This window comes from Acinonyx jubatus, chromosome C1 (assembly GCF_027475565.1).
Source record: "Acinonyx jubatus isolate Ajub_Pintada_27869175 chromosome C1, VMU_Ajub_asm_v1.0, whole genome shotgun sequence".
In the NCBI taxonomy this organism is placed as follows: domain Eukaryota; kingdom Metazoa; phylum Chordata; class Mammalia; order Carnivora; family Felidae; genus Acinonyx; species Acinonyx jubatus.
In genome coordinates, this window is record NC_069381.1 from 188,059,939 (window position 1) to 188,072,753 (window position 12,815).

The following is a 12,815-nucleotide window of genomic DNA, read 5'->3' on the forward strand; positions in this document are numbered from 1 at the left end:
TCCTCTAGTGGCCGTCCTCCAAGCGGAAGCACTGATCGAATCCAGAAGTTGCGGAAAGAGTATTATCAGGCACGGAGGGAAGGTTTCACCTTATATGAGGACGACGAGGGAAGAGCAAGGCTAGATTATGACTTTCACTGGGTAAGCCCATGCATGCCTGATTCCAATCATTGAATTCATCTTTACTGAGATCATTGCGAGCAGAACACGGCTAAGAATGTTCTATCCATATCAACTTATATTTAGGTTACTTGAGTTTCACAGATATGAACATTACCCAAACCACAGCCATCTTGTCCCACAGAAGTTGTTTACATAAATCAAACCACACTAATGCATAGTAGTTTATTTTAATTGCTTTCATATTTACTCTCTGTTGGACTTGTATACCAATGTGTTAGGGTGGAGCAGATGGTCGATATTTTAAAGAAGACAAGGAATCTTTGTCATCATCTACTGAGCCTTAATCTTTGCCTCCCATCTCTTGGGTTTCAGACATCTGGGCAAGCATTAACAGACCATGCACCATAAGCCATCTTTCCTTTGGAAAAGGTTATTAGACATAAATTTCAGAATGGTTCTCTTCAGAGATATCTGTTGTTTGTATGTTGCATCGGAACAATTCATTTTGCTGCTCGCTAAGATACTTTTATTTTGAGATGAGAACAGTCTTAGTATTAGAGGGTTCCCTTTGCCAAATCCTTCAACATTTACAGACTGAAAAGCATATTGTGTCCTCTAAAGAGAGATTCTGTGGGTTTTTCCAGGATAGCACGATTCATTCTCTTGTCTTTTTCAAGAAGGTAAGTCTGCACTGACAAAATACACTTAACTTTTGAATATCCACAAAAATACCAGAGGAGAGTACTTAGAGGTGGATTAAAGTACATGTCACATACTCAGAATAGTGCCTGCCACTGAGCTGGGGTTCAATAAATCTTGGCTCTCGTTACCAGTGTTATTGGGGCAGAGCTATACGTGGTAATAGTGATGTCCTTGCGTGATGTCAGCTCTCACTCACCCTATTTGATGGTTACTGCCTTCTACTATGGTTTTTAGTGCTGTTTTGAGAGCCACATAAAGAACTCTCTTATCCCTGGTGGCCACTAAAGACATCAGCTCTTTTGAAGGACAAATCTATTAAAGGAAAGTTTCCTTTCCTGATTTGTACACTCATACTTATGCTCACCAGGTCGGGGTTGGGAGAGTAGAGTCCAGAAACCAAGCTGATTCCCTCTATCTTTCACTCTGGTGCCGTGGCATCCCAGGCGTAGCACCTAGCACTGTTACAGTAGCGTTTGAAAGTCAACGGCAGCACCCACCACTGTTGTGCAGAGCAACTGAAACTCCTCGGCCCAGTAGTTTCTTCCTTGTATGATAGGCTTTAAAAACACTAATCAGAAATGCAAATTAAGGATTGGCAGTCTCCTACCAAATGGCTTTGGCCTCTTCCAGAGATAGGCACTTTGTAACTATAGATCAAAACAAATAGCTTTTTATTGGTTTTATTACAGATGTTAGGATTAAACAGAATGGCATTTACAGCGATGGGGCCACTGGTCACCCAGACTGTCACTAACAGAAGAGAAAGATTTCCACAGAAGGATAATTTAAATAATAATTCATTTCAAACTTAATTGAGATTAACATATTAACTTTGATGACGGACCGTATGCATAAGGTTCTGCTCCCTTGATGAAACAAATAAGCAATCAAATAAGAGAAGTCATTCTCACCATAAGCAGAACAGAACACCATGTCCAGGGCATCGAAAAGTTCTCCATCTCAACACCACTGTGAATTCCTATGAGCAAAATAAGACAAGTAATTTTAGACCAAGAAGTCCTGGTTGTTTTGACCTTACTTTATAGGATCCCCTTATGTCAAGCTGAAAGGCTGAAGATACTTAACCTTCATGAGACCTGGAGTTTCCCCTGACCTTTACCAATCGTGAAATGGATAACCATCCACTCAGGTCCTCTCTATCTTAATGATTCAATTTTTATTCCAAGCAATGTGGAATTAGACAATCTAGTGAATAAAGAAGTATCTCTATTTTAATTTGTGTTTCCCATGCTCAAGTGTATTGAGCTTTGCCAAAAGCGACTGACTTTACGTTTCCCACACAAGTGGGGACTAAGGCTTCCCAAAGGGATGCTTGTGAAATGCACTCTCATAAAAGACTAGTGCTCTTCGGGATCGCCTGAGATATTCCAAACCAGGGATTCAAATCTCAGCAACTTTCCCTTCCATCCCCCCAAGCCAAGGAAAAACACTGGTATCTTTTGTCCAGCACAGGCCAGAGAAATTACACCGTTGTCTTCCTACTGTTGGGTAGATCTAGGAAAGCAAGTTTAGAAAGTTAACATTTCATTCCTGCCAGTCAACCAGACCCAACAAGGCAGCTTTTATTCAGGCTGTGGTTCCTAATCAGTCTGGTCTTTATCGTCAAAGACAGTGCTTGTTAAAATTGGATCATCAGCCCCTGAAAGAGAAGGGTGAGGCCCAAGAGAGGGCTCCCGGGTGCTTCTCCACGTGGTCATCAAGATTTCCGACCCACAATTCTAGAAATAGGACATTGGCAGGGCGCCTGGGTGGCTCAGTAGGTTGAACGGTCTGACTTCGGCTCAGGTCATGATCTTGTAGTTCGTGAGTTCAAGCCCCGTGTTGGGTTCTGTACTGATAGCTTAGAGCCTGCTTTGGATTCTGTGTGTGTCTCTCTCTCTCTCTGCCCCTCCTCAACTCATGCTCTGTCTCTCTCTAAAAAAATAAATAAACATTAAAAAAAATTTTTTTAAATAAGACATTGATTCCAATCACTGCAGTAAGCAAAGTAGTTCACCTTCTCTAACAAAATCATTACATGGACCAGCATCATCAAAAACCACTTTCACGGACTCAGAATTTCCCGGGCCAGCTACCTCAGATTTAGAAGCCTGATAAATATCCCCCGGATCCACACAATACTGGAAAGCTTCTAAACTATTGAGAAGGGAATTACCTAAGAACTAAATAGACCAGAAAGAATAAATAAAGTTCCCTAAAATAAAATACAGAAAAAATAAATTAAGTTGCCTAAGAACTTACTAGACCAGAAAGAATAAAAGTATGTGCCCAAAAGTCTTGAAAGCCAAATTGGTAAAGCAATCACCGGAAAGGTTATTAGGATCTTTGAATTTTTTTTTTTAATATATTGTTGTTAGCGGTACTCATAATTCTACCTCAAACTTTCTGATTTTCCCAGGCCATCCTATAGGTAGTTCTATGTCCAGTGGCTTGGAGCTGAAGGCTTTCCCCACTGCTCTCTTGAGTTCTCACTTGCTCCCATAGCATTTGCATCTGACTCTCTTTTCTCTCTGTCTCTTGTCCAATTTTAACAAATATTTGCTCTGTCTTAATAGAGGCCAGGTGCCAGTCCCAGAATATATCATCTCTACCTTGAAAGAACTTACAGTCTAGCCAGGAATACAGACATCTAAGGCCAAACCAAAAAAAAAAAAAGGCCAATAATATATGTGAGTAATTCTGTTGTATAGAGAGGGATTCGCTTCGAAATGAGCTCAGTGATAGCAGTTAATTCTGCTGGAGGCCGGGTGTGCAGCCCAGGGTGCTGGGAATTCTAGAGAGACCACTTAGGAGTCGCCTCGATGGACGTATTTGGTCCTTTTGTCTCAAATATGGTGGTTTTCTTTTTCCCAAAGGAGATCCTGATTTATTCACTTCATTTGTGTTAAAAGAAATGAACACACACAGATTGCAAGGTTTGTAAATACGGACATGAGACCTTACAAATCTTTTCAACCAGTCTGTTCTGTAGCTGTTTTCTCATGTAGACTCTGAAAAGCTGTAAAGAACAAGTTGAGAGAATTTCAATGACTGGAAGTGAAATGGCCTGGCGAGTTTTTATAGGCCCAATTAAGTAAGATATGCTAGCTGTGACATGTTCATATTTGCCAAAAGAAAACATAATACCTGTTATCTCCTGGTATTTTATTTTCTGTAAAACTTGTTAAGACAATCACAGTCCTCTGGCAATAAGCTGGGGTATTTCTTATTAGCAGATAAAGATTATCTGCTTATTTAATGGCAGCATGAATATCCTGTAAGTAATTTCAGAAATGGGATGGCTCCAGAGTTTTCTAAAAAATATTAGTACCTTTATTATTGTCTTTTTTTTCAAGAGCTGAATGCCAAATACTATACACGTCCTCCTCTTTTTAACTCTCTGGCTAAAATAAGAATTTTTATCTAAGAAAGGGGTTTGTAAACATTTAGATGGGAGGAGGTACTATAGTTTCCACTGTCATAAAGTAGATGGTACTGTATGTATCTTTTTGGCAAAGGGGATTGGTTCAGGTGATGGTTGGGTGAATAAAGGAAAACACTGGAAGATCTGTGCACCCTATCATGAGGATGGTCTAGGAGCGAACTTGAACAAACATGGTTGGCAGCTGTGTAGACGAGAAAGATACATCCGATGAATTCTGCAGTCAGAGGAGAGGGAGAGCAAGATGCTGGGATCCTGCTAGCCATCTTAGGAAAGGGATTTAAGATGGAACATGTAATAGCCATGGAGTGTAAAAACTATCAGAAGGTTATTTTCTAAATATTTGGGATAAAAGAAATGAGGTCCTGCTGCCAATGGTCCAAAACCAGAATTGAGTTGTCCGTATTTTCCATCTCTGCACCTTAAGGGCATCCGAAAAAAAGCTAAGGACACCAGTGAAAATTTCTGGATTAGTCAGTCAATGGCATTTAAGTCACAAAGAACAGGAATCTAATTTAAACTGGCCTAAGCGAAAAGGGAAGTTTTGTTGGCTTATATAACTTTAAATTCCATAGGTGTATCTGACCTCAGGCAAAGCTGGATCCGGTTCCATTGTTATTCTCTCTGTAGGCAGGATTCTTAGGGAGCTCCCTAAGAGCTCCAACCCAACAACTTTATAAAAGAAGATTGTCGGGGCTCCTGGGTGGCGCAGTCGGTTAAGCGTCCGACTTCGGCCAGGTCACGATCTCGCGGTCCGTGAGTTCGAGCCCCGCGTCGGGCCCTGGGCTGATGGCTCGGATCCTGGAGCCTGTTTCCGATTCTGTGTCTCCCTCTCTCTCTGCCCCTCCCGCGTTCATGCTCTGTCTCTCTCTGTCCCAAAAGTAAATAAAAACGTTGAAAAAAAAAATTAAAAAAAAAAAAGATTGTCTCAGGGCACTTGGGTGGCTCAATTGGTTAAGCGTCTGACTTCGGCTCAGGTCATGATTTCACAGTTCATGAGTTCAAGCCCCACATCTCAGGTCATGATTTCACAGCTCATGAGTTCAAGCCCCACATCGGGCTCTGCGCTGACATCTCAGAGCCTGGAGCCTGCTTCAGATCCTGCGCTTCCGTCTCTCTCTTTCCCTCTGCCCGTCCCCTGCTTGTGCATGCTCGCTCTCTCTCTCTCTCTCTCTCTCTCTCTCTCTCTCTCTCTCTCTCAAAAATAAATAAATAAAAACATTTTAAAAAATAAATAAAGAAGGTTGTCTCACCCCCAGTACATCTAGGAATGGCTTATTAACTCAGCCTGGGTCACATACCCACTTCTGAGCGCCCCTGGCCAGAAAGATGCAGTACTTTTACTGGCCGGAACTAGGTCACGAGATCCACCCTGGAACCAGAAAGTAGCATCAGGCCTACACAGATCCCATGAATGAGTCTAGATGAAGAGGTAGTCCCCAGAGGAAAATCAACTTACTAATCAACAGAGGAAGGCAAAAATGGATGTCAGGCATGATTTGTAGTTGTCTACTCTAACTTCTGGTTTTAATAATACTATAAACTTTATTCATCTTAAATTTTTAAGAAAGAGTACGAAAAGGCCTTTCCCTTCATGTATTTTCCTCTTTATAATTAGAAAGAACTGTTCTATTGTCAGTGTTAAACTTGCTGCCATTACTGGTAAAAGGAGAAACAAGATTTATTTTTGTCTACTGGTCCAGGATCTTTAAGCCATTCCAGGAACCCAGGTAGCTTCACTAAATTATACATGAGAAATTATGCAATCTCTGGCTACTTATTTAGACAGGCAAATGACATTTTGATTCACCCCAGACCTAGGAATTTGCTCTGGCGGCAGGGGTGGGGGATGAGGGGGTGGGGGTGGGGGTGGGGGTGGGGGTGGGGAGTGGTCAGGGAGGCAATAGAATTCTTTGAAAGGACTAAAAGTGGCTCTCTTTCTTTGGGTAGAATTGCCCTACCTATATCCTCAAGGATTGTTGTTTTGTGATAAATATAGATTCTATATACATATATCAAATCATTATTTTGTATACCTAAAACTAACACAATGTTGTATGTCAATTATATTCCAGTTTTTAAAGAAAGGATATATTCTGTTTGTAAAAGCTCCAAAAGATAGAATGAGATAAAGAAGCAGAGCCATCAAATATATACATCTACTATCATAGTTTAGCGCCTACCATGTGCCTTCCAGTCTCTTCTCAGTTGATGAGCCCTCATTAGCTCCATAAATAGTTCCTTCCCAATGTGTCCCTCCACCAACAGATTAGTGTTTTTCCCAGATTTCTTAAAACAGCTGAACTGAGGAGTGGAAGAGGTACCAAAGCAGAGTGAAGAGGAGCAGAAAACACATCCTGTCTATGAATTGGGTGGATTTTGGAAGGGCATGAGGTTTGATCAACATCAAATGCCAGCTGGAGAGTTGAGACTTGCTCACTTTGATTTAAGGAAGTAGTGAAAATGTGAGGGAAAAAGACAAAATAAATTGAAGATTTTTTTTCTTTTGGTTGTTAGTTTTAGTTCTTTATATTTCAATGTGGCTTTCATGGGAACGTGTTGGCATATTAGCTATATGGAGATCATATGAATGAATTTCTAGCTTTTAAACATAGTGTAAATCATTTTGAAAGAAGGCAACATATTTATAGGCAATTCCCAACATAGAAATACACTGTGTTCCAGAAACCCATTTAGAAATTGGCAATTTGGAACTGGGAATGGTTTTCCCATGGGGGAGAAAACAATAGTTGGTTGTTAGGGTCCCAAACCGGTCTGCAAAAGCCCACTAAACCCAATACCCTTGTGCTAATCACAGACAATAACCAAAGAGCCCAAGAGCAGGGGGCCATCAGGGCCAGGGGGAAGAGAAGGAAATTCCTTTCTTCCTTCTTTTCTGGGTACACCTTTGAGACCTTCTAGCCCCTTCTCATCTACCAGTCTTCAAGTGTCTCCCCAGGTTTCTTGACCCTTAATCACTCTTACCTCCTCATCATGACACCCCACTTTGGACCCACCTTTTCCCCCAGAGTGCTCAGAAGTCCAAAGTTCTCTCTGCCCCATCCCTGTCTTCCCACAAAGCTCCCTTTCTCTCAGGCAGTTCATCTCAGCTATACTTTTCGGGGCTGGGGATGGGGATGCACATAATCTAACCCATAAAAGTTCTTAACATCCCCTAAGAGACTTCTCTTTTTAAAGAAGATATTTGATTAACCCTAATAAAATCCAAAATTAGGCCCTATAGGGCAAATGTAGAAGGAAGAAATGAGAGAGGAGTTAATGGAATCTACCCCTGGGAACTGTCTCTCTATGACATAAAGGGGCAAGGGCCCTTGGCTGATGTCTTGGTGTTACTCCACAGCCTGAGGTTTCTCCAACGCTTCACTTTTATGTATGAGCTGTCTCTAGACTTCCCAGTCTGACTGGCTTCCTGTGGGCATTGACCTGATTCTGAAAGTGGCACCAATTTGTCCTATAAACTGGTCCTCACCTCCCCCAAAGGAAGCCTTTTGTGTCTTAGTCTGCCCTCTGTGGCTGTGGTCCATGGCCAGTTGCTACAACTAACATGGAGCATGTCCCGACTAAAATTCTGCCCTGAAGTCAGCTACTGTAAACTATGCCTGTCTTCACATCTGGTCACATCTTAGACCTAATAATATAGCATGTATGAGAAGCATTTTAGCATAATGTCTGAGTGCATGGACCCTGAAGTCAGACTGCCTACATTCACATCCAGGATATATCACTTACTAACTTGGTAAATTTGGACCATTTCTTTAACCTCTCAGTCTTTTTTAAAACTAGGATAATAGTTCTCCTGGGACTCATATAAATATTGTGGCAATTAAATGATTATTACATGTAAAGCACACAGAATATTGTCTGGCATATAGTAAGTGTTCAATAAATGTGAGGATTTTTTTTTAAATGGTGCACATACTGAGGTTTTTAGAAATAATATATTCCATTAGGCAAACAACCATCCTACTTTGTCATGATTGGAGCTTAATTAACCCTTTCTGTTATTCCAGAGTCCTGAGACATTACACAACACACAAAGCATTTAGGAGACCTTCCATTCATGTACACTCTGGTTGTCACTGAGGTATAGCCATAGTCCCTTCAGGTGGTGGCTCTCTGGCCTGGTTGTAAGAGACTTTGGCAAAGTCCATTGGTCAAAAGGTCAATAACTATTTCCCTCTCTCCCAAACACAAACTTTTTCTTCAAAAGTACACTCCTTTCATCCTTGACCCCGGGGGCGCACCTAATCTCTTTAATGAGCTTATGCTAAAATCAAAGACCCAAGACCAGAAGAAAGAAGTTTCTGCTTTCAGCTCTGCAAAACCCTGAAGCAGAGAAATACCAGGCTCTAGTTAATGACTTAAAATAGGAGGTGGAGGGGAATATAAAGAGAATATGTGCAAATTATGTACTCGGTAAGTTATACTACAACCTGATTAATAACAAATATGAAATCATTTACTCAGTGCTGACTTCAACAGATATGTGTCACTACCTTATATACCTTATATAAATTATTCCAGACAATAAATCCATGAGGTAGGTATTTTTAGTCCTGTTTCACAGTTGAGAAGATTAAGGTTTTAAGACCACACCACAGTCAACAACCATTAGCAAAGCTGATATTCTAACGTGTGCTAACTCCTAGTAGAAAGAGAAGGAGAGGAGCATCACTGTGGCAGCTGTTTAGATATATTTTTTACATGAGATGTTTGGAAGAAAGGGAAACTCTGAGTATTTGTTTATAAGCCCATACAGACTGTGCCTCTGTTAAACTACTCTTTAATTAGCACTGTTACAGTTTTTTTTAACTCAATGGTATTGGTATTGTTTCATCAGTTCTCTGTAAAAGTCAAAATGAAATCATTCTTTTTTGCTATAATCAAATAAGTTAGCCTATCTCTGGCTTAAACCCAACCCTAAATACCAAGAAACAGAAAAAGAAAGTTCAAAACCACATTATTTTTCCATAATATGTCAAATAACCCTATGCTATACTTACATTAGAGTGAAAAACAGAACTCTTTCTGCTTCTAATGAACAATTAATTCCAGCTCAGGATGTCGAGTTTAGAATAGGTTAAGTTCCCCCAAACCACAACCGTTTGTGTTGGATCATGGTTAAAACCCAAAATTCCAACTTCTACAATAATCACATTCTTTTCTTCTACTGCAATGGGAGAAATGACCATTTTATGTAATATTGGAAAAACCATAGCAGAAACGCCTATGAATTCCAGATTTCCTAAACGGTTCTCAAAGCTGTTTAAAATCAGTTGGCTATGTTTTATTTTAGCAGAGCTCCAAAATTCTGAAATTAACTTCGGGTACTAAATTTTTTCATTGAAGATGTTTGGAGTGGAAGATATGGAGATACATTTTACTGGCATTCATAACACCTGTATCGCTTAACCTTGATGACAATTAAGACCCAACCTGAGCCATGTTTGTGTTCAGATCCTGGAACCCAAAATGGTCCCCTCGGACAGCTTCCTGTGTAATTAGCCAATCAGATCACTGTGGTGGCCATCTTGTTCTTTCAGTTTAAGAATATTTTCAAACCAGAGTTATTTGCAAGCTTACCATCATTTGGTTCTTATTAAGTAGTAACAAGTGTGGTGTTATGGGAGAAAGAAAACTCACAGAAACGCTCTTCTGCAATAGGAAGAACACTTGAATAAAAGAGAACTCTAAAATGATTATAATCACTACAGCAATTCTGAAACGGCCGTTCTCCACAAGAAGAATGACCACTTTTGAATACAATTGTAATGACACATATCAGAGCCTGTGACTTTACAGTTCTGTGAAATTCATTTGTTTCTCTGTGTTTACTGCTGAGGCTTGAAATCATAGTGCTAATTTTCAGAGTGTCTATGAGTAAGTGTAAAAGTTGATTTCAGCCAGGCACAGGAAAACTTTCCATTTATTCAAGTAAATGATCTAAGAAGAACTGGTATAATGCTGTTATTATAAACAATTGAGAAATAGTTTCTTTCCTAGCTCTGAGATAAGACTTTTGTAAAGTAATGGAGTTCTTGGGTTTTATCTCCATCGGGCTTTCTTCAAATGATTTAGTTCATTTTGTGTCATCTTTCACTAAGACATAGCTCCGTTCCCTAGCCAGCAAAGCCAAAGCAACACATGAGGGAAATAGCTTTTCTGCCTTTATTCCCTTGTTGGTTTATTCATTCACTGAATACTTAGCGATTTGTATTAAATATACAGCAAGCCCAACATTTGCATCAACACTTAACAACAAAGAAGGAAAACCGGACTGGGGAGGGGGTGAGGTTGGAGCGTGTGCACAAAGACGTTGTTTTGAAATTTCTCCTTAGAGAAACAGTAGGAAATGTTGTATGAGAAAGACATTCTCTGTCATGATCTGATGGCTTTCCTCTAATGAACCTTCTGGCTCACTCTATGATAATGGATACCCCCAAACGATGTGGAGATATCTCCATTTTTCAGTTTTGCTTTCCCATCGTCACTAATTGCCAGAGGTCCAGATTGTTTCTGAAGAGCAGAAACATTTTAATTGTAATTTTTTATATATATCAGCTACTTTTCTTTTATTCATCTATTTAGTATGGACCAGGTTGCCTGTTTTCCATGCAGTTCCCTTTACAGTAACTTCCCCAGGTTTAAATTGTCAGGCAGTACTTTACTAACAAAATGTATGTGCTTATAAAGGAATCAGAGACTCACATTCCAGAGGAGGCACTCGTGGTCTCACAATTACCTTGAGTGATGGCCGGAAAAAGTCTCTTAACATAATACTTAAATTGGTGATTGGGAAAAAAATGCTATGGGATTTTAGCAGTTTGTGGTTAATGTGTGGTTCTAGAACTATTTTTAAATTTCCAAGTTTTAGAAAGTGGATAACCTGCTCCTGTTTCTACATATAGATGTGTATATGTAAGGTTAAAAAAAAAAAATCTAGTCCTCAAGTACACAGTGATAGGGGAATAAAAAGATGACACACAAACAGAAAAGAACTGAAATTTTGTTTCAAACATATAACATTTTCACTTAGTTGATTCATAAATTTAATTTATCAGAAATTTGAATAGTGTCCCAATGAGAAGCTCTTACAATTTTCCTAACTTTCTTGAAGATCTTAACTCTAAAATAAGACGTAAAGCTGTTAATGTCCTATAATCAATTAAGGAAAAGAATAAACTCATTCTCACTTATGTGGCACATGTTGGGCCCCAATATTGAAGGACAGTATTTCAAAGCATATGGTTTTTCATTTATTCATTTATCAATTAATTCCTTAGACCTTAATTTTTGTGGCAAATTTCTTTCTTTGTGCCAGAAATTTACTTGACTCTGAGGATTCAAAAGTGAATAAGAAGTTCATGTCTGGTGGGAAAGGCAGACAGGAAACATAATTTTGAACATAATGAAAAATTTAGAAATCATTGTACAGGAAAAAAATTGATAAACAAATAGGAAAAGGAGACTAATCAATGAACAAGATAGATTTGCTTTAATCCCTGCAAAGTTTCCTTTTTGCCTGCATTTAGGGCATTCTGCCTCCACGTAAGCTATTCCAATGCCCTTTGGAATTTCAAAGCAAATATGAAGTGGCTTTTATTATGTTTCATGATGATACTTTACTCCCAACCTCTCATTTTGAGGATTTGAGCATTTGTGTATCACATCTGTCCCAATTACTGAGTGAGACCTACCCTAGAGGGTAGTTTTTCAAACTGTGTGTCACAGCTTATTAGATGATCATAAAACCAATTAATCACAATTGACATTTTTAAGATTTTGAATAGAATAGGATATATCAGAGGCCATGGCTGGTAGTAACTATGAGTATTGCTTCATGAAGTCCTTGTTTCATATCCAGTCTGTACACGGATACACATATCTACTAGCTCATAATGTAAACTATATTCCTGTGGGTTATGCTTTTAAAAGGTTGAAAACCTCTAGTCTAGACTTTAAGTTCCATATCTGGTTGATTGACCATTTTATTTATAAGAATTTACATCATTTGTTTCATTCTAGGGGCTCGATAATTTTTTCAATAAATAATGTAATGTAAATAACATAATGGCACAGAGTTTGCTTTTCTTGGTTATATCCATATATCAATATAGTATATTCGTATATGTTGATATACAGATAAAGATAGATAAGTACACAGTTTGCAAATATTTTAATTAGCAGTCAATGGTTTATGCAGCTGTTAAATGAACATCTGAAGAAAGGTTACAATTATATAGACAAAAATATTTTGAAGACCAGGTGAATATAGTTGGCATACTCTAGTCTTTCTTGTTTTCCTGAAGTCACTATTTTTACCTTTTACATTAATTTTTTTATTATAAGTGTAATACATGCTCACTGTAATAATTTACATAATTGGTAAAAGTGTTAAAGCAGAAATGTAACTCATGTATCATCAACCACACAATAAATGAATACTTTATGCTTTGGCCTATCTTATACAAATACACGCACATACATGCATATCACATGTAGTATTAAATTGAGCTTCTACTTGATA

General features: G+C 38.9%; 1 protein-coding gene across 9 annotated transcripts in view; it reads left to right on the forward strand.

Moving 5' to 3' along the window:
- PARD3B (par-3 family cell polarity regulator beta) overlaps positions 1-12,815 on the forward strand; it is a 997,127-nt gene that overhangs the window by 895,730 nt on the left and 88,582 nt on the right. For 8 of the 9 annotated variants that reach the window (XM_053215665.1, XM_015074145.3, XM_053215667.1 and 5 more), the window contains one exon: positions 9-141. In XM_053215665.1, the coding sequence (XP_053071640.1) occupies positions 9-141 (133 nt within the window). Of the gene's footprint in view, positions 1-8; positions 142-1,514; positions 4,953-12,815 lie in introns of those variants that run through there. The other variant, XM_053215669.1, reaches the window with a different exon arrangement.